We start from the raw sequence: 22043 nt of genomic DNA, 5'->3' as shown, positions 1-22043 counted from the left end.
GTTGAACTGTTGAGAATCATCTTCTAGGAGTGTGAAGTCATCATGACAGAATCTGTGATTAGTAGCTGAAAATACTGGTCATCAAGCTGGTATGAACAGTGGAAAGTAGGAAAAATGGTGAATAAATCTGTAATTTTTTTCAGCAGTGAATAAGATTAAACAGTGTCAACAAAATGAAAGGTTTAGTAGTTAAAAAGCTTCGAAAAGCTTCCTCTGTAAGAGGCTTCAGAGGAAAAAATGAAAGGTAATGCTTTTAAATACCTAAATGATAAAGGAGCTTGAGGCTCCTTTTTAAAGGCATAGTAGACACAAAGCAGACTATGTACCTCTGAGACTGATGCCTTTGGTTACATTTGAAGTGTGGCTTGTGCTTCTGAGTCACTTTAGCACTTTTTAAAACTTTCACCTACACCTCTAATTGTGTGGATACTGTCAAGTCATTCCATGAGAAAACCCTGCATGCTCCCCATCCGTCTATCTCTTGTTTTGCTGGGCAGAGTTTTTCCCTGTAGACAAAATATTTCCTGCTGCTGCTGTGAGGGAGCACCAGTTTGTATCTTATGTTGTGCTCAACTACCTAAATTACTTGTTTAAAACATATTGTATGAGAAATGAAAGGAAACTATTCTCTCAGCTATGAGCTGGTTTTCATTGCAGGTCAGAAAAGGCTTGAGGCGGATTCTTTTTGCCTTCAGTGCTAAAAATGCCAGCCAACATTGAAACCTGCTAAATGGATGAGTAAAGATTGGACCTTTCATGCTGTTAATAAATTGGTGAACTGTATCAGCAGCAAAATTGTGTCAGTGTTACTTTGCACCAAAATCAGGAAAAGTTTGCTTGCAAGGCCACATTTACAGCTAGAAGTGGCATTTAGGCTTTCCTTGATATTCTTGTACAACAAGTATTTTAATATTTTTGTTTCTTTGTACTTTATTCTAGAACAGACACAACAAGAATTGATTATTCCATACCATCAAGAGAAAATTGGGCTTTGCCATATTTTGCATGTCAAGTAGCAGCTCTCACAGGCTATTTAAAAAAGAACCTAAACTGTTCTGCTGAGGTAAAGCAAAATTAGTTTCTTAATAAAGAGCTGTGGGTAAAACTGTACTCTAGGTTAGTTACTTCTGCTATTGTTGCTCTTCTGGGCAGAAAACAGTAGAAGTTTTGTTTCTTCTTTTCAAAAGGGCCAGTTGGATTTCACCTAGGCATGTGCAGTTTTTGCTAAACAACTTGTGCCCTACCTTGTTATGCCCCCAGGAGGGTTCAGAGAGAACAATGTGGTAATGGGCCATGTGCTGCTTGTTTTTGAATAAACAGAGGCAGAATTTTTCTCATGTAAATTGTTTTTCTTGAAGAAGGTGGTTGTTACTTTCTTACCCCGACCCTGTCTTTAAAATATTTCTTCTGATTGGCTTGAAATGTTTTTGAATATTTCAGTAATTACTTTCTTCCATGCTGAAAGTTAAGCACGTTCAAAGTCAGTATTTTAATTATTTCCCCAAACAATAATTAATTTCTGTAGTTTATGTTTTAATGACCTCTCAGTTATTTGACAGACATGCATGGGTACAAAATTAATGCTTTTTCTTTTCTTTTTTTCCTTCTAGAAGTTTTGTTATCTTCTGGTGAATGCCTCAACATACACCTTCATGATGATGTGGGAATACAGTCATTATCTCCTGTTTGTCCAGGCTGTTTCTCTTTTCCTGCTGGACAGCTTTGCCCTAGCTCAGACAGAGAAGGTATTGGAAATTTTCAGCCTCCTGACAGCTGGGGACTTAGAGGCAGCCTCTGAGGTGCCTGCCATTCCTACTGCTCAGGAGCTCCAGAGGGCACAAGGCTGAGTGATGAGTGTCTTGCAGCCTGGGCCCAGCTGAAGTGTGATGTGATATCCATCAGAAGGATAAAATAACTTCAAACTAAGTCTCTTTTGGGCTGCTGCGTTTGGGATAGAAGCTAAACAAAGCTCCTGAGACCTGAAACATCCTTGGAGACCTAAAAGAGTGATGAATGTTATTCCTCCGTGTTGACCTAGCTGCTTCTTCTTTCTCCTATTCACAGCAGGGTGGGAGACCAAAGATGTGCTTTGTTGGCTCTGTGCAGTTAAAGGGCTCATTTTCACCCTCAGTGGCCTGTTCTGCACTGCTTTGGCAATAAATAGACTTGACAGATGTTGAGGGAAAATTGATTTTTTTGAATACAAGAAAGTATTTAAATTTGTTCTGCAAAATGGCTCTTAGAAATGTTGCAACAGTAAGGTGTTCTTATGTTGCCTGTTGCAGTTGTAAATATGCTTTTTTGTACATGCATGCCTTTTGGTTTTGTTAGATATCAAACTGCATGCAATTCTAATTCTTCACCTCTTCTTTCAGTTTCTTTTTATTCTGTTCCTCAGCAGTGGGAAATGTTTGATCTATTGTAGTTCAAAGCAGAGTGTATAAGGGAGAAAATGGGTATTTTGGTAAAAGTCTGAAGAAAAATCAAGCATCAAGGTTTATAACATCTGCTTATCAAGTAGTAAATAACAGCAATTATAGATAACAGTCTGAGTATTCATTCCTGAGACAGGTTAATGAACAAGTTATTTTGAGAGCAAGAAAACCACCTGTTTACAAATGAGCTCTGTCACAAACTATGTGTTCTTACTGGTGCCTTGTAGTAACTGCTTTGTGTGCTTCATTACTGGGTGGGGAGACCTGGTAAAATACTCCTACTTATGGCATTTTTACAGAATTATTGTGAAGTAATTGTCCTTTAGTTACTGAGGCTGACCAGGATCATTTTCATGTGCAGTGCTTTCCAGAGCCAAATAGTACCCTGCTAGATTCATGAGCTGAAGGATTGAGATCCATTAATCTCCTGATTAACAGTGGAAGGGAGCTATCTACTGGTCTAAAAAACAGGATTTATATCCACTGTAGTTTTATCTTATTGTTTTTTTTTTTTTTCTTCTGCAGGTGCATGAGGTATACAGAATCTACCTGTTTTCTGTCATTGTGGGGTACCTTCTGCAGTTTGAAAATTCAGCCTTACTAGTGTCACCATTACTGAGTCTTGTGGTAGCTTTAATGCTCTCCAAATCCCTTCAAGTAAGTAGACTTTCTTCTAACCCTGAGTCTAGTTTAAAAATTTAAACTGAACTCCAAAATTACACAGCATTCTTTAAATATTTTTGCAGATGAATATGAAAAAAAGCACATTTGTGTCAAGATTGCTGAAAATAATGTATATTTATTTGGTACTTACAGTAGCAGTGACACTAAACTTCTTATTAAAGGTAAGATTCCTCTGAAAAAGTGATTTTAATTTCAGAATCTAAATTAAAAGTTGCAGATACATCTTGAAAAAATCTTTTGAAATGTTGCTTACCTTATTGATATGACAGTTCATAACTTAATTCATAGTAAGAGTACTAAACATTGAGTCATTTTGTAGCAACTCAAACAGCTTCATCTTGTTGGGGTTTTGGTCTTCTGGGTTGAAACAGTTTAGAAATACTCTTTAAAGGACATTTTACCTGTTTCATAAATATGTAGTTTGCTATAACCTGAATGACCTCTACAGACTGGTCTGGATATTAAAACAATATTCTTGGGCATGGTGGCACAATGGCCAGGAGCAAGTATGAGTGGTCCTAGGGTAGATCTTTGTTTTCAAATACATTTCAAGTAGAACATGGGAACAGAGGCTTTCCCTTTGTGTAGGGGTCAGGAGTTGAGATTACACAGTGGGATTTTGGCCTGGTCTTGTATTTTGATTAGCAATTCCCTCTTGCTGGCCTTTTACACATATTAATGTGTTTTTCTTCTATGCCTCAAACTCACCATGTGAGTGTTCATTGTGTTAATTAACAGTATGAACTTAAAAGTAAAGAAACTACTGAATCCTAGAAGGCTTGAAAGAATACTCACATGTAATTATTTTCCTCTGCCATTCAGAATGCCTAGCCTTGCTGTATCTCCAGGAAAATAAAATCCAACCTTGAAAAATATGAGTTAAATTACAGTTATGAGTAAGTTACAGAACTTTAGGCAGCTCAGACAGTCTGTGTGAAGATTACAAATACTCATGACTTCTGCTCAGCTGCAGTCCTATTTTCTAGTGGAGCCAAGCACAGCACTCTTAGGCTTGCTTGGGAGTAAGTCTAGGCCTGTTTTTCATGATCCTTTTTACACTGCTCAGTAGTCTTTTGACAACTTATTGGCAGCTTTTCACTTGTCCTCCTGGTGTGGTATGGGAGTGGAATGAAGGGAATAATATTCTCAAGGAAATCCTAAATGTAGATTTATTGAAGATTACAGTGCTATACCAGTACCTTAATTAGCACACTTAATCCATTTTGTTAGTTTTAACTAAATCTTGAATAGTTGATTGTTACCTGACATTTTGTAATTTGAATGACTATGTAAAAAACTGCTTCCAGTGTTTTGTGTGATTTTTCTCTGCTAAATTAATTTTCAGATGTTCATTCCTCATAAAGAAAATGGGCATTTGCTGAAGTTCATTGAAGTAAAACTTGGCTTAAACACAACTAAGTAAGTTTATTTAAACTCTTTACACCTCCCAAGATACCAAAACTTTTGAAACTGCTCTGAGAAGTGTAACATTTCAGTGGCTTGTGAGAGTTTTATAGAGGAGCTAGGGAAATAGTTTAGTTATTTGTTGTCTGGTTTTAAGATTAAAGTAAAAAAATATGCACATACAGAATTTACTTAGGGTATTGAGGTTTCTGAGGTACTTCAGTATTTTTCATGCCTTAGGGTGAAAGCATTTCATGGATTTTTGTTGTCTTGTGTTGTTGAAGAATGAAAACTTTCTGTATCCTGTCTAATGTTTCTAATAAGACTTGAAAGCAAAGATATTAGGGTAAAGGTGGCAGTATGAGCTTTTTATAGCCTGGAAAAAAGGCTCTGGAAAGAGTCATGAACTATTGATACTATCTCAAAAGAGGCTTGGGTTGTGGGTACCCCCAATATTCCCTTTATGTTTTGGAAGAAATTAGGACAAGGGACATCTTAATAGTCAGAGGGAATTGTGATTCTGAGAAAAAACATTAGTATATGTAAAGAGTTGGATGTTGGACTGCAAAATGTCATGGCAACAGATTTTCTGGAAAGCTTCCAATGGAGTGTTAGTAAGGACTGACACACTCCTGGACCCAAGCCAAGATTTGCAATTCCATGCAGGAATTGGAACTCTCTCTGAAGAACTGCATCTCTCTTACAAAAAGCTGCTTCACAGCCTTTCAGGGGAACAAGTGGAAAATGACATCACACCCAACTGAAACTGTTGGGGGACTTTTGGAAGACAAGATGTAGGGATGTTGACTATGATGCATCATTTATCATACACACATACTCATTCTTAAGTGTTTTGCAAGAAAACAAAGACTCCTGGTCAGGATTTCAGTTTATTCAGCTCCCAGGTATTAATGGATTTCCCTCTTTTTCCCCCTGGGTCCTTGCCAAATATCACTTTTCAGACTGTCAGACTCTGCAATGAAGCCAGAGACTGAGACAAACTGGGTGCCTTTACGCCTGGAACACTATGTATTGGAATTGTGATTTGCAGCACAAGAGCTTCTAGATCTCTCTTTTAAGGCCAGTTGGGACATGCCCAGCTGTTCATCTTTAAACTGATTCTGTCTAATTGAAAGTGGTTCTGTCCTCTAGTCTTCCCTTGGGAGAAAATGAAAGAGGGAGGGAAGCAAAACAAAGTAAGACGAGAATGCATTCCCAGCACCACATGCTGCACCAGTTCCAGTTGAAAATACACACTGACAGTGCTTCTGAGCAGAGTGCATTATCTTCCTGCTGGCTATATGAGGAAGAAGAATGATGAAGTGGCTTCAGCTACAGAACTAGAATTTCAACATTAAAGATTTTATTCCTGGCAGTGTCTCAGGCTTCTTTGTGATCTCAGATGACCACTTTCCTTTCTTTGTCTCCTTGTTTGGAATGAGGACAAGCATACCTTCTTGCATCAATATCTCTAAAATCTTAATCCACCGTGACAACAAGATTCTTTTGGTCCCCGTAATGGAGTTATGTGGGAGGTTGGGCTTTTGTGATACAGAGGATTTGTAGTCTGGTCTCTTCAGATCACAGATACTTTTTGGGAAGATGGACTTTTGACAGTTACTGTAAAGAGTATTTGCAAGGCTGTTTCAAATGATAAAAAGATAACGTCAAAAATGAATCTCAAGTAGTTTCCTATGACATGAATAGGTTAAATTGCAATTGTTTTGTGCTGGGTTGTTTGGTTTTTTTTCCTAATCTATGGAATATTATTATTGTTTTTAATGGAATGTTTTTGCCTTACTAGGAATTTTACAATGAATTGGCTCCTTTGTCAAGAATCTCTTCAGGCACCCTCCCAAGACTTTTTTTTGCGACTAACACAGTCATCACTGTTGCCTTTTTATATTTTAGTATTAATTATCTGCCTTTTTTCTGTAACTCAGGTCATTTTTAGGAGAATTTGGTAAGTAACTTGTTTATGTGAAAAATAAGTTAAAAATAAGAGGCTCCTGGATGCCTCAGGGAATGGTCATCATGTTTGTTGCTCCAAAGTTTGTTTTACCATTGGGCTTGTCAGGGTGTGAGCGCCAGTGGGAAGGCCCACAAGAGCCTCCTGAAGAAAAGTCTTTTAGTGAGGAGGTTCTTGAGCAACCCTCCTGTCAGGACCGGGAGTTGTCATTGGTTTGTTTCCCTGCAGATGTAATTCCTGCTGAGCTCTGCATACTGTTTGCTGATGTGTTTGTCTCTCCCCACTGACAGTGAAAGATTTTATATCTGTAATTCTCCTTCCAAAGCAAAGTTATCTAATTGTTGCTAGAATTTGTTTTTCTGTTTTGCATTTGGGGTTTTTGGGTTTTTTTTCAAGTTTACATGTTAAGAAAGATGAGATGGGTGGAGCTGAGAGGGCTTTGGATTTCTAATGCTTCACTGTTGGTTTTTAAAAACACTTGTTTACTGTGATAAGGTCCACTAGCCGTTGCTGCTTGGAACAGAACTGAAGTAAAACTGACTCAATTAGTTTTAGTTTCACAGTGATTCACAGTTCCCTTGAGAGGAGGGGTAGTGGAATTGTCTTTGTAAGAAAACTAAGAATACCAACACTGTAAATCCTAGCATAATTTGTCTTGGAAACACAGTGGTTAGGAAATTATCTCTTCCTGGTAGAAGATGAATGGTGTAACTTCTCAGATACTGGAACGAATTTCTCACTTGTCTGCAGCAAAAATCAATAGGTTTGTTTCAAGGATGAAGGCTTCTAACAGATAAAGATTATGCTGCTGTAAATGAAAATGTTTGTCAGGTTGGATGTGTGATAGGATATTCAGAACAACGGAGCAAACTTCTTACTGTTTGCTAGTGGTTGAAATAACTATTACTTTGTAATGAGCAGTGACTACATTATGTCCAACACCTTTTTAAGGAAAATCTTAAAATAAACCTTTTCCTCTCTCTTTTGTTTTTTAAATTTTTGAATCAGTTAATAATCTCAAAATATCATTTCTAATTTTCATAAGGAAACTTACTATAAAAATGTAAACAGATATCACATCATGGTAGGAGGAAGTGTTATTTATTCTATGCCTTTCTATCTTGTTAGTAGAAAACCTTTCACTGCAAGATTTTGGCTATGATTTTTATTTATTAGATATAATTAGAATTTATAATAATGTGACTATCAGCCACTTTTGTTGTCTTTGTTGTACACACATTCCATACACAATTATCATCCTACTGATTCCATAATTCTTTACCGTGCTATTGGTAAGAAGGAATGTGAAATGCATGTTCAGCGTGATTTGTGTAAATGTTTGTAGAGTGTACATGCTCTTAAATTAGACTGTCTCTTGGTGCTGGATTACCTTAAAGTAAGGTTTGTGGTCATAAGCAGTGATCCCATTGTATTAATTGACAGCCATTGCTCCAGAGAGGTTGCAATCTAAATCAAGGGACAGTGGTACTGATGGGTCAGTGATCAAGAACAAAAAGCAAGTGAACAGTGCAACAATATTATATACTATGATATGGAATGATCTCAGTGCCCTGCTGACTTAAAAGTATTTTTATTGGCACCTTTTCCTGGGATAATATCTGAATTAAGTGATGTCTCATTTTCTCCAACTGCAGTGGTGAACCACTGAAAGAGACAGTTAAACTTGAGGATGGTCGAATTGGAGAGAGGCCAGAAATAGTTTATCATGTAATTCACACAATTTTGCTTGGTTGTCTAGCGATGTGTTTGGAAGGGTAAGTCTGATTTTGATGTATCTCTTTTGAAATCAACAGAGTTCCTTGCTGGACATGATGCACTGTTTACCCCTTTGAAATCACCCTTTTTCAGAAATAATTTTGGCATATAGTGATACTACTTAGGAGTAATCAAAATAATTTTGATTATAAATTTGATATGGCTATATGAACACTTGTGCTTGATCTCCTGAACGTTTTCCAAGCTTTAATGCAGCCAAGGTCCAATACATTAATTGAATCACATTTAAATCACTTTCCTTATGGTATTTAGTATAGAACTGTGCTGTAATTATTTTTAGCAAGAGCTTTTGTAGTGTTTTGATGAACAGAATAGTGCTGGAATATTGGGACATGGAAGATTTCTTATCCATCTTCTTGTGTGTAGGCTACCATGATGCGTACCTCTGCTTGACACGTTAAATCAGTAGCAGAACTAGTTTCAAAAGTATTGTGTTAGTCCTTAAAGCTAGAGTAGCTGATGTTTGGAAGACATTGTTGTTCTAATCTTTTTATCAGCTTAATCAACTTGAAAATGTCAGACTTGTGTTTTTTTTAGGCTCCTCATCTTAAAATCTAAATATTCACAAATGTTGCCTAAAGTGAGCAGACTGTTGTGTTATCCTGTAGTTTTTCTAAGTTGACTTGCCTACACTTAAGAGTTAATTAAATATTTTCCTTTCCTTTCTTCAGGAAGTCCCTTATAGTACATTGCTGTACAGCTTTGTCAAATAGCTGCTTTTTATCCCTTCTTGGCTGGAAAACCAGCCAAGTGACTCTGCTATTCTCTTTGTTTTTCTTTCATCCTCCCCTGAACTCTGTGAAGGATTTTGTCATCTTTTACCTTGGATCTTGCTCCTCCATCTCACAGCAGATAATCAGGTGCCAGCTCTTCTGCTAGAGATTTCCTTGGTATACCCTCCAGTACCATCAAAGTTGACCTCAGATTGTCTGAACATCCAGTCTGTGTCTGGCATAAGAAAAAAATCTGAATGTTTTTATAATAGCTTGAGTACAGAGGCATACACTGGGTCCCAACTAAGTTATTGCAGTGTTTTTCAGAATGAAATATCTATGGACACCTTATGTTTGTATGCTTGCTGCATTTGGTGTGTGTTCTCCTGAACTTTGGATGACGCTTTTCAAGTGGCTTCGACTGAAAGCTGTGCACCCAATACTGCTGGTGAGTTGCTGTTGCCAAAGTCGTGGAAAATACAGCTAGCAAGTATATAGCTTTGCAAACAAGAAGTACCTAAGACCCATGAAAGAACCCATGAAAGCAACAGGTTGTTCTGTGAGCAGTGGATTGCATATGGTCTGCTTTTTCTGTCTTTTCTTCTTAGTGTCACTTGTTCTCTGGTACCTGGTGATAAAGTTGCATTCACACTACAACCTTTCCTCATAAAAAGCAGAGCTGTCTTCATCTCCTTTTCACTCTTCTCAATTTCTTTTAGCAAATATTTGAGAACTCAATCTCTCTTTCAAATCTATTTGGGATTGGTTAAGAAGGTCATGCACTTTTTAGGAGGAATGCAGGAGAAAAAGTACTGGTGCACAGGGAAGGCGTAAGCTTTGTTTCTCTGAGAAATGGGTCTTTAAATGGTGTAGTAAGGTGAATATAACTGCTGAGAGTAAAACTGCTGCACAAGAAATGGTAAGTTGAATTACTTTGTATAAGATTTGTTCATGTTTGGCCATCATAGAGAACTGTTGTGACTGAAGATAAGCTTGTGTTACAGAGCAAACCCCTGCTTCCAAACCCTAGCTTTATTCTCAATATGACAAAAGTTGCTTTGTGTGATTTTTAGCAGCTTTGTGCATTGGTTTTAATAATAAAATAGGGATAGGATATTGTTTGCCCTAAATTCAAGAGGCTTATAGGAATAAATATATTACACTTAGATGTTCATTATGTCTCCTGTGAAAATACCATACACTGCTATGTCAGAAACATTGACTGTGTTCTTTCAGTCAAGGAGTATCAATATGTTCAGCTACATGGTAAGCACATTCTTTTATATGCTTCATGTTTTCTGTGATGTAGACCTGCTTTTTCACTATTAACACAGTAGATGTGTTAGCAGCTTAATATCAAAGGAGTGCCTTGTGTGCATTCCTTACCAAATGTTTTCTGTACCATAGAAGCTATTTTCTCCTTCTTGCACAGCAAAAATTGCATCAGCTAGAATGATGGTATGCTGAGAGATGGGTTTCTGGGTCTTGCATATCAATAATGCTAATCTGAACAAGATCAGAGGTTTGAAATGCTTGGTCTCATAGCATTTGAATGTGAGGTGTTTACCTTCTTCTGTTCCCTACGTCATGTGCACATGGAATCATTGTTACTTTAGTAGTAATTAACTGTCCCTAAAATTGATGGTAAAGTTTTTGTGAGTCAAGTGAAGCCTTCCATGGTAAATTAGGCAAAATCTTGTTAGAGGAAATTTTTTTGCCTGGTAGAAAACCACAAAGATTCACCTACTGTCACTATGAGGTTTCAGGCATAAATATTGCTCACTGTATGAGCGGAATCAACAGACACCTCAGAGTTGGAGAGTGGTGCATAATCCATTTTCTCTAACATGTACTTTCTAGGCTCTTATCCTGAGTATGGCAGTTCCCACTATAATTGGATTCAGCTTGTGGAAAGAGGTAAGAAAAGTTCCTTTGTGGAGTTTTCTTTGTATGTTGGCGCAATATCAGTCAAAATGATGAGCAAATGTAATAAAATGTACTTAGTGAAATTAAATATATGTGATGAAATTGAAGGTGTCATCCATTGGAAGTGTTTCTTTTTTAAAAAAAAACTTCACTTTTTTCAGTATAAGGTATTTGAAAATTTAATTTTTTATTGATTGCTTATTGTAATTAAATTTAAATGAAGACTTTATTATAGTCAGCTGTTAAGCTTTGGATGTATAAACTGACTCAGCAAAGAAAATGCTGCCAAATGAAAACTCAGGATATTGAAAGCTATGTTGCCTCGATCTTAGTTTTAGTGAAAAGGCATAAAGTTAGATGAAGTAAAATTACAGGAGGCTATATGCAAATAAACTGTTTGAAAAGCTCCCATCAAATTATAACGAAGTTAAATTCTTTGTGCAGACCATTCTGTCGAGGTGTGTACTTACTACAATACAGGGGAAGAAAAGGCACAGATGTTTCCAAGTTTAAAATGAATACTTTATTGCAAGTCACACACAGCCTGAGAGTGGAGTATTTGGAAATTATTTTTTAAGCTCCTGTGAGTGCAAAAAATATGTGAAACGTCTCATGAAGTGTAATCCTCTGCTATACTGGCACAGCTTTAAAATAGTTTGGCTAGTCTGAGAATTCACATACAGAAGCCAGTCTTGCCCAACAGTATTTTAACAGATTTTGTAACATCTCTCTTACATTGCAACTAAATTTTCTATTGTAGCCTGACTTTTTACATGTTTTTGATGAAGCAATAGATACTGTCTGTAAAAAAAGCTAGAGTTGCTCATAAGAGTTATGAAATCTATTACAATAGAGGAAACGAGTGTAGTTACCCAAGTAATTCCTTTCCAGATTGTTTTAATGAAAGCAGTAGCAGTGTGGGGTTTTGGACTCTAGAGGGCTTCGTCCATTGTTGATCCAGCTTCTGCTTTTAAGCAGTGGTGAACAGTTTGCTCTCCAGGCTCACAACTCGTCCCTGAGGCTGGGAATGTTGATTACAAGTAACAGAGCAGCAAAAATGCCTCGAGCATATTCTGTTACCGTGGCTATAAAGGCTGACTGTATAGCTCAGCATCCTTTTGCTTGGCTGCCTTCTGTCTGTGTCTGGCATAGTCCCTCCTCTAACTAGGTTTTTCCAGGTGCTGTGATGAGTGAAGCAGGTTCTCCTTGGGGTGGCAGTAGCAGTTCCTCTTTCCATCCCTCTGCTCTGGGAGTAGTTCCAGTGTATGTGTAACAGCAGTGCTGTTTGTCCCTGACACAAACCTGTGGCAGCTCTTCTTGTGCTGATTGTAGACTGCTGCCACTTGACAGCTGAGTTGTCCAGGTAATGGAGGTGGAAAGTCATCAGTTAAAAGCAGGCTCCCAGTTCTGTCTGTCCGCTGTGGCTGTCCCAATGTAAGTTGTCTCTTTAATATGGCAGAGCCTGTAAACTTCATTCTTTTCCAAAAGAGCCGACGTCCAGAACTTAGCATCTACAACAGCATGTACATGTACCTGTTCTAGCCCCTCAAGGCTGGCCAGTTTCCAGCCATGGCTTTTTCAGATAAATGCACTAAATGGCTCAAGGACTTACAAAATTTCCCATCTCAGTAAAGAGGGACCTCAAACCTAACAGGGTAGGGAAGCCATGATGCAGGTTTGCAAGCTGCCCTGGTTTGAAAGAGGTGGCATTCTATCTCACAGAATCCCTCCTTTTCCCAAAATGTTTTTCAAAAGCATAAATTGAGATATCCCACTTCACACAATGTAATGTGCTCGTCTTCACTGCAGTGATTGAAGTCAGACGCGAGTCTGGGCACATTACCAGGGCTCTTCTAGGAGGTTTCTTCTTTCTTGCTTGCATAACACCTTTCCATCAAGTCACAATGGTCCAATCCTTCCTGCTCAAGCAGGTTTACCATGAGAGATTTATCATCTTCTTGGTTTAGTGCCCTTATTTGTAGACATTTGCATATGACCACCTGAACTGTGGTTTTGTTGCATTTAACGCCACTTGATGTTCATGAATGTTGTTGCTGCTACTTATTTATTTATATTTAATTATAAGTATTCTAATGAAAGAGAGAGAGATTAGAACTTCTGTTTAACATGCTTATTTTGGAGAGGGACTTCTGCTGTCAGGTAAGTAAATGTAAGCTGAGTTTTGCAAAATATTCAAGCAAAAGTACCAGTCAGGGGGAAAACTGTTGAAACCTGTTTCTGTTGTGTCAATTAAGGCCTTAATGTAATGTGATGCTCTATAGATAATTTTTTAAACTGTAAGTAACCAAAAACATTTTACATCAGTTTTTCCCTAGAATAATGACAGAGCTTACGGAACTGCAAGAATTCTATGATCCTGATACAGTAGAACTTATGACATGGATAAAGTAAGCATAAAGTCCAACATTTCTATTTTACTGCTTTTTGTAAGGGTATTTTTATCTCAGCAGTTTGTGGAGCTACCTCTGTCAAGCTGGGTTTTCCCTTGGCATTCAATGATGCATGGGGGAAACAAGTTTTCTATTTTAAGTGTGGTATTGTTCCCATAAAACAAACTGGAGTTTATCATGGATTACAAGAGAAGATCCTGGAACACACAAGCAAGTCATGTTTAATGTTGTTGCAGACCTAGTTTTTAAATAGTAGGATCTTAGATCTTGCTAACATTTAATTAGATTGCAGGATTATGTTGGTTGTAATGCCAAAAACCCTGAGATGTTATGTGCCTGAGCCAATAAAATGAAATGGCTGAATGTGAGGATTTAGAGACTTTTGTCAGATACATATGTTATGCAGACTTCCCCTTTGACCACAGCTAGTATGGAGCTATGTTATACAGCTATACTGAGCATATACACAGCTAATAGCAAGTCAAGTTATTTTCACTATTTATTTTTTTTACCACCAAAGGTTTCAGAATTGCATTCTGCCTCATTCAATTTAACTTCAAACTATGTCATTAGGAACTGTGCTTTTCTGAAAATTAGATCCCTTGTGTTCAGATAACTTAGCTTTAACTGTGTATTTTTAGAATATTGCTTTCTCTATTTATGTAGTCTTTAATGTCAACCTGTTCATCTTCACAAAAGGCAGGGCTGGTAATTAGTGTTCCAGCCAATTTCTTCTTCTTGTTGTAGTAGTGTATGCTGTTTGTCACTGCTGTAGCTCTTCAAGGCAGCAAGTGGAATAATGCCAAGTACCTAATGGCTTTTATGTTAGTCTGCATATACTTCAAGTACGTAATTAATCATGGTGAATTTCATTGAGATTCATTCAGCTACGAGCAATGTGACTACCCTTATCTGTAGCAGCTGTTCTTATTTTTAAAGAAAATAAGGATTTTTTTTTCTTATGGATATACTTAGCTATCCACATTGAAATTTTAATTCAATGTCATTATTACAGTATATATTCTCCAAGTCTTCTCTCTGATAATACAAATTTAATTTGAATTTTCTCTACAGAAGTTGCCAAAGTCTGTAATAAAGTGTGACAATGACTGTTTTCTTTCACTAATACAGAAATACAAACAGTCAAAAAATTATACCAAACCCAGAAACCTGATTACTGTAGACATTATTCTGCATGCTGACATTATTTTCTCATAGATGATGAAATACATGATCAGAGCTTACATATTAAATACATACTAGAGATCAAGTTACAACAATCACAAATCATTCCCTTACAAGATAACATCATGTTGTTTCTCCTTGTACCTACCCCCTCTCTCCCAAGCTTGTTTTGTCACGAGTTGGCAGCCATTCAGAAAAGCAGAACTTGGATCCATTCCAGGACCACTCTGAATGGTGCTCATGGATTGCATGAGGGGAGAACAACCACGAGCCCTTGCCCCAGCAGGAATCTCTCCTTTCAAACTCCTGTTGCTGCAGGTCTGCCCTTCCCCTCGCAGAAAAAGCACTGCCACAGCAACACCATCACCAGCTGTAATGAGAGCCCCTTTCACCTGCTCCAGTTCATTCTGCAGATCCCACACACAGCTGATAGAGCTGTTTGATGAGTGCATGCAGTGCTCAGGTGTGTTGGTGTTGCCTTTGCAGACGCCAGGCTCCCGTGGCTGCCGTGTTTGCAGGCAGCCCACAGCTCATGGGTGTGATCAAGCTCTGTACAGGATGGATGGTGTCGAGCCTGCCTTTGTATAATGATGATGATCTCCTGAAAAGAAATGAGAATGTGAGTATCCAATTCCATAAATGTGGCATCTCACAGGAACTGTCTTCCTCTTCACCCAAATATAATGCAAAAAAATCAAATTTATTAGAAGGGAAGAGGACATAGGAGTCCAGTGGACATGGAAGGGATTATCAAGTATATTATCAGTGCTTCACTCTGCACAGAAACAAATCATTATCAAAATATTATTTCTGAAGACTTTTCAGGCCTTACATACATACTTGGAGTATGTAAGATGAGAACTTGCCATCATCAGAGATAAATACTTCACATTCAGCTGGCCATTGCCTCAGTTTGATTTCAAAATCAAACTTTTTATAGCTTGTGTACGTATCATTTGTCATTGCAGATAGGTCATTGTTGGGGGGTGTGTGTGTCCCGGTGTTTAAGGTCTCACTGATTTTTGCATTGCATATACATGTTTTCTTAATTTATAGATTTATCAGATGTATTCAAAGAGGTCAGCAGAGGATATTTATAAGATACTCACATCTTACAAAGCAAACTTTCTGGTTATTGAAGATTCAATTTGCAATGAAGTGGGACCTGTAAGAGGATGTAGAGTTAAAGATCTGTTGGATATTGCTAATGGTCATGTAAGTATTGGTGAGAAGAAATGAATGTTTGAATGCATAAATAATTAAATTGAAAATAAATCTTATAATGCTGGTCTTATTTTTCTTATTGTAATTGACATGTAGACAAAACTCAAGTTTTAAAGGTGATCAATCAAGTTTTGGATTGTCTATAACTTGTAATCTTACCTGATTCTATTAACTGCCCTAATCCCTCCTAACACATGAGTATCTAGCTCTGCTGCTTTTCTGACAGTCAGTAAATACCATTGAACTATATAGAAATGTTCAAGACTGACACCTGAATAGGTTGTTACAAAAGCATTGAAGTCCTGCCTCAGAAGGCATTCTTTAGCAGCTTTGAAGATGAAATTCTAAAATGGATAAACTCAGTTCTTCTAAAACTGGCTGGGATTAGGACCAGCCTACCATTTAGTTCAGTACAGACTGTTTGGTTCTGATGAGGGTGCAAGTCTATTCAGTTCAGCCTTGCAGATGGGTTACCACATCAACAGATAGTTTAAACCACATCTGCTAGAAAGACTGGTTGGATAAACTGCACCATGAATGCTGCTTCAGTCATTGACATGTTCTGTCTCTCTGGATGCTGGTAGTGCTGCCCTTGCTGCTTAAATAGAGAGTAAGCTGGGGTTTATAAGGTGATCTTACTGCCACTTGTTCGTTGGCTTCTTGGAAATCCAGCAAAAATTTTGGTTTTATATAGGCAAGGGGTGGCCTTAAACTCACTTAGAGTTTCATTGCTTATTCTCAGATCAACAAGAAAGAGGGAGTTGCCAGTTACCTCTAAGCAATATAGGGGTGGTATGTTATTAGGGGATTGCTCTATATTTCCCCAGGAATCTACAGCTGGTGTCAGTTTCACTTCTAGGTTTCCCAACTACTTTAACCATGAAGGATATTGTCCCATTGTTCTATTAACTTCCTTACCATTGCTATTATTTCTTTCCTAGTCTTGCTGCTAAAACCATGTATGCTGTGATTATTCCAGGATATATCCAATATACTGTACCATAACTGTGTGTGTCTGAATAACCTCCATGTTTGTTAATCTGCATGTTACCTCAGTTTCTTCTCAGATCTGTGTTTCCATGAGTAAGTTCCTGTTTCCTCTTCACACTTAGGATCTCCACTGGAGCAATTAACCACAATTTCAGGATTCCATGCCCACATATCCCTGCATCTCTCATCTCCATGCTTCCTGCATGCTTCTCTCTCACACATAAGCTTGATAATCCTTCTTGTATTTTTGTTGTGGTTTTTGTTATTGTTCTTTTGTGGAGAGTGGTTGGTTTGGGTATATTTGGGTATTTTTCAGAAAACTGACATCATTTGTTCTGTAAAGTTAATAAAGTTTATTGTCTCAGGAAGCTTTAAACAAATCTCTCAGTTTGCTTGCTAACAGAATTTGTTTGAGTCGTATTGGAAGATTATCAAGGTACTCCAAAGTAGTGGAAGCTAGTGAATACATATTTGGAAACTGCAGTGCAGCATTTACTTACTCCCAAAGTAGGTGAGACAGTGGGCAGACAGTGTGTTGACAGGTCTGTGGATGTGTTTTGAATTGCTGTGTTTAAGAAGATAAGTACTGCTTTATAGCTTGTGCTACTTCCTGTAGTCCTAGTCCAGTATCTTGTTTCTGACACAGGCTGAGAGCACAGGTTTACTGATAGGGAAAGACAAATGTTTTCCAGCAGTCTGTTGCTGAAGGACTGTAGCTCAGGGCAATTATCTTTGTGTTTGGAAGCCACTGGTGGATTTTTCTTCATGAGTTTGTCCTACCACGTTTTTTTTAAACTGTGTAAATTTGTGGCATCAGAAGGAATAATGAAGGGATTTCTTCAGGGATATCAGACAGCAGATCCTAGAATGCAGTTTGCTTCCAAGTCACTTGGTTGGAAATTGTAGGGAGATGTGTGTGTGTGTCTTTGGTCTTTATTAGATATGTCAAAACTTACTTGGCCTGGGAAAGGTAATTGAGATTTTAGTTTCCTTCATACTGGTACGCTCTGTGCAGGTCAGTTTTGTACTGGGAACCAGGGCATGTGCATAATTTCCACTGCTGTTGTTCTTTATAATATGTACCAAGTACACTGGTTTTAGTGTCTGCTACCTTGACAAAGGAATTAATCCCTTTGTCAAGGTAGCAGACATTAAAACCAGTGTATTTGGTTCATATTATAAAGGCTTTTTTAGGTGGTTAAACAAATTACAGGGGAATATGTTTTCAGTTTATTAGAACTGTACAATGTGGAAATTAATTGTCTATCATAAATGAAATTTACAGAATACAAAAGTTAATTAAATGTACAAAATTACATTCTGTAACCACTTATCTTCAGTACTGTAATTAGGTCTTTTTCTTTCTGACAGGTGGTTTGTGAGGAAGGTGACAACTATGCCTACTCAAAATATGGACGATTTTGTCATGAAATCAAAATGAACTATTCTCCATATGTGAATTATTTCACTCGAGTATACTGGAATAGATCCTACTTTGTATATAGAATCAACACTGTGATATCCTTCCAGTCCTGAAAAAGCATGCAAGCTTCTTTCTGAGGATTGATTGTGAATGAATTTCAGTTGGAAAAGTTCCTTTTGAGCAAGGAAGTCTATTTTTGCAGATAGATGTGCACACATGCAGTGTACTGACAACTTTACCAAACTGAAATTCTTTGATCTACAGATCAGCTGATACATATACCATCCTTGAAGGAAACAGGAACATTTATCAGTTTTACAGTCTCTACAATGTGCTACAGTCTTCCATGTTTTTACGTTTTTCTTCCCATTAGAAATCATCTTAATCTTCATGTAAATGCGATTTCTAACTTTAGTGTTAGAGAGTTGATATGCATAGACTTCAGTAAATACAGAAAAATTATTTAAAGAGCTTGTTTAAGTCATATAGCTTTTAATTTTTAGCAAGAAAGCAATCACTGTCCCAAGTCTTTTCAAGTAAGTGTTTGGATTTTTAGTTTGGGGTTTCTTTTTGTTTTGTTTTAATTCTTCCTGTCTTCCATGGTAAACATTTCTGTGTTTCTCAAACACACATTTATACATCTTATGTGTAGCTATATAGTTTTTATAAATCATATGAGGAAGATTTTACTTAAACAACACTTCATTGATTAAGGCACTGATCTCTACATTGTTGTCTCTGTTGTCTACAGAGACATGTTCGTGGAAATGCTAGGAATTAGACCTAGCAATAGGAGCTGACAAGCTCAGATCTTCAGTTTGGAAAGAACTTGTCTTCAGCATTTCTCCACACTTAAGTGTTTGTGTGTGTATGCATAAGTGTGTCTTTCTTAGCAGCCACCAGAATGGGCCAGTATACCACAGTATGCCACACTTGTTTTCAGGCAAGTGTAGCAGGACAACCAGGTTTGCTACTGAGACTTCTGCACTTCACTTTCACCCCCTGTGTGTGTGCTGGTGTGGGTGGGTGGGTGGGTGGGTGTGTGCACAGACGGGTGATACTCATTTCATTCAACTTATTATGCAATAGCTGTATTAAGATAGTGCCATAACTGTCATTTAATCTTCTATAATCACCACCATTAATAAATAATGGTACAGGTGTTCATAGCTATTTTTATATCAATTATGCAAATACACAGATCTTTGAAAATTTGGCAAAGTACTCTGCAGTTTTGCTTTCCTCTAAAATTTGTTCTATGCCCCTCTTTGCCTCTACAACTCCTTTTCTTAACAAATGATCTGTTCATCCTGTTTGTTGCTGGCTGATAGACTTTCAAGAAAATGAATGATGTTATAATTACAACTCTGGGCCTAAACCTAGTGTTGAGAATGGAAACTCCAGTAAAAGGTGACAGTAGCTTTACTTAATGTAGATGTAACTGGACAAAATACAGCACTAAGTTTTGGAAGAAGCTGCTCACCCCTTAGGAGTTACCTGCAGTTACAAATTAATGTAACACCTGGCCCAGAGACCAGTCTGTCAGGCATGTGGGAATGATTCTTTGGAGCCCAGATGTCTTTAATGAAGGATCTGGGAAAACAGGATGAACTCTTAGTTGAAAAATCTGCAAATCATTCTGCAAGTGGAAGCTGCAAAACAATCCTTAGTGCAAATCGGAGATTTTAACTCTGAAATTATTAGGAACTGCAGCATGTTGTTGTATGTGCATGATTCTTCTCTGCTCTATGCAGATACACTTGCTTATTTTACACTGACACATAGTGCTGAGATTTTTTTAAAACTTGTTATCACTTTTGGAGTGATTTTAAAGAAAAAAGCTTTATTGTTGTAAAAGCCAACATGTCTTTAATCTGTTTTTTACTTTCAGTTATATTTTTAGGCCTATGAGTCTTGACAAAATGTTAAAATATGCATTTTATTTCAAAGAATAGATAAATCCATCGAATATATGGGATGTTGTCACTGAGAGAAACACTTATCCATGTAACTGAGTTATAAGTAAATATCCTTTCTGGGCATACAGACATCATGTTGGGGATAGTGTGTACCTGTGTGTCTGTTGGAGTGCAGGCTGCATGTATTTGCTTGTGCACAAGTGCATGTTTTACTGCATTGGCCTGTTTCAGACTGCTCAGTTATCATATACCAACAGAAGCTTGTGTATTAACTTGAGCTATGGCAGGCCTGCAGGAACCCCCTCTGTATGTGTGGATATAGATGTAATATTTGGAAGTAAGTTTACAGTTCCTTTTTCTATTTAGGTTTATTTGAATCACTGTCAAGGAATTACATGTCTGTGTGTTGGTCATTTAATCTCTTGAAGTTAGAAATTCATGAATATCACTTCATATCAGCAATAAGGCATTCCAGGTGCAAACTTCAGGATTACAACTGTACTTGGGTAGATGAAGTTGCAGAACTTCTGGCTTCATGCCTTAGACTGCCATGCTGAGATGTAACATTCAGCTGTCCTTGGCTGCCTGTTGTGTTTCATTGCAATGTCGTGTGCGTTACCATGTAGAGCATAGTTTGAACACATACATGTAGAGCACACATATTAAGAAAACCACAAAGGAGGCCACCCACACATCTAAACAAAACTGTCTTGTATCATGTTGGCCTTTATACATGTTTAAATGAATGAGTTGAACTGTGACATAGTTACTGTTATTAATTTTGTCATAGTTTTTAAGATGTATTCTTGATACTTCAATTGATTCTGCTTTAGGAGAATCATTTAAGATTTTTACCTTGCTTTTTATATTAGAGAAAATTATATTGCAGCACCATTGGCACAGCAGCCTTAAGTAACAGAAGGAGCCTTTTATTTGGGAGAACATTGTGGTTGTTCCTGTAAAAAGGCATAATTAAAACAAGTGACTGAAAGAATCATATCTTACAAAGAAAGTGAATTAATTTCTTATCCAGCCATGGACTAGCAAAAATACTGTCTAATCTCTGGTTTCTGTGAAAAATAATAAGTTCCAGTGATATCCCTCAGTGGGACAACAAGAGGGCATAATTGCACCAGACTTGTGCAGACAACCCTGGCTTGGTTGTCAACCAGATCACAGGTTTAAATCCCTGAAAGAGTTGTGGGAAGGTTTTACAAATTTTGATCTGCTTTGCTGTAGATGTTGCAATTCAGTTGAAACATGTGCCTTGCAAGCTTTTATTAAACAAACAAAAACCTCAATTCATATTTCTTTTTGTGAAGATTTTTTGTTTTAATTCCTGTCCCTCTGATTTCTAGAGTTTCTGTTGTGTCTTAATATGCCAGCCTCCGAGGATGCCCAGGTGGTGCAGCTGGGATGTGTTCCAGCCATCCAACAGCTGTTCACTGGGGAGAATGGGAATTGGAATAGCAGTTTGTGTGACTATTCTGCTGGCTTATTTCCTCCTTCACATTTCCACTTTCTGATATACTTGATCTTAGTAAATGCAAAAAAATTACCTTGAAAAAATAAATTAGTATAGTATTTTCAGGCACTCACTGTTATCCTTAGACTTGTGAATCAAAGTTTCACCAACCCACAGCTAAGCTAACAGACATCGTTTTGTCTTAATCTTAAAAAAAAGCTCTTTCACTTCCTAAATTACCACATACTCGAACTCAGATTTGACAGGAGATGCTTGAGACTAAGGAAGGGTATTTCTGAGCATAAACTTCTATTCATATTATTTAAAAAAAATTGATTTAATTTTTTCCAAAGTAAATGGAAATACAACATTGAAAACAAAATTTAATACAAGCCAATCTCAAATACATTTTCCATAGGGGTTTGGGAATAAGGAGAAGATGCACAAATGTGGAAGAGGGCCAAAAGGTTTCACAGGCATTGAAAATTCTTCCAGCTG

The 22043-nt window shown here is 37.4% G+C and overlaps 1 protein-coding gene across 1 annotated transcript in view; it reads left to right on the top strand.

Annotated features, from left to right (window-relative positions):
• Window positions 1–19155, top strand: part of DPY19L4 (dpy-19 like 4) — a 28504-nt gene extending 9349 nt beyond the window's left edge. The window contains exons 7-19 of the mRNA XM_058809196.1: window positions 940–1063; window positions 1611–1745; window positions 2961–3092; window positions 3182–3280; window positions 4465–4538; window positions 6328–6486; window positions 8148–8267; window positions 9330–9450; window positions 10863–10919; window positions 13254–13336; window positions 15011–15143; window positions 15581–15739; window positions 18110–19155. Of these exons, the coding sequence (XP_058665179.1) occupies window positions 940–1063; window positions 1611–1745; window positions 2961–3092; window positions 3182–3280; window positions 4465–4538; window positions 6328–6486; window positions 8148–8267; window positions 9330–9450; window positions 10863–10919; window positions 13254–13336; window positions 15011–15143; window positions 15581–15739; window positions 18110–18274 (1561 nt within the window). The 3' untranslated portion in view covers window positions 18275–19155. The remainder of the gene's footprint in view (window positions 1–939; window positions 1064–1610; window positions 1746–2960; window positions 3093–3181; window positions 3281–4464; window positions 4539–6327; window positions 6487–8147; window positions 8268–9329; window positions 9451–10862; window positions 10920–13253; window positions 13337–15010; window positions 15144–15580; window positions 15740–18109) is intronic.
• The last annotated feature ends 2888 nt before the right edge of the window (window positions 19156–22043 follow it).

The sequence above is a fragment of the Ammospiza caudacuta genome, chromosome 1 (genome assembly GCF_027887145.1).
Source record: "Ammospiza caudacuta isolate bAmmCau1 chromosome 1, bAmmCau1.pri, whole genome shotgun sequence".
In the NCBI taxonomy this organism is placed as follows: Eukaryota; Metazoa; Chordata; class Aves; order Passeriformes; family Passerellidae; genus Ammospiza; species Ammospiza caudacuta.
The sequence above is the reverse complement of the archived record's forward strand: the minus strand, read 5'-3'. Positions and strand labels throughout refer to the sequence as shown.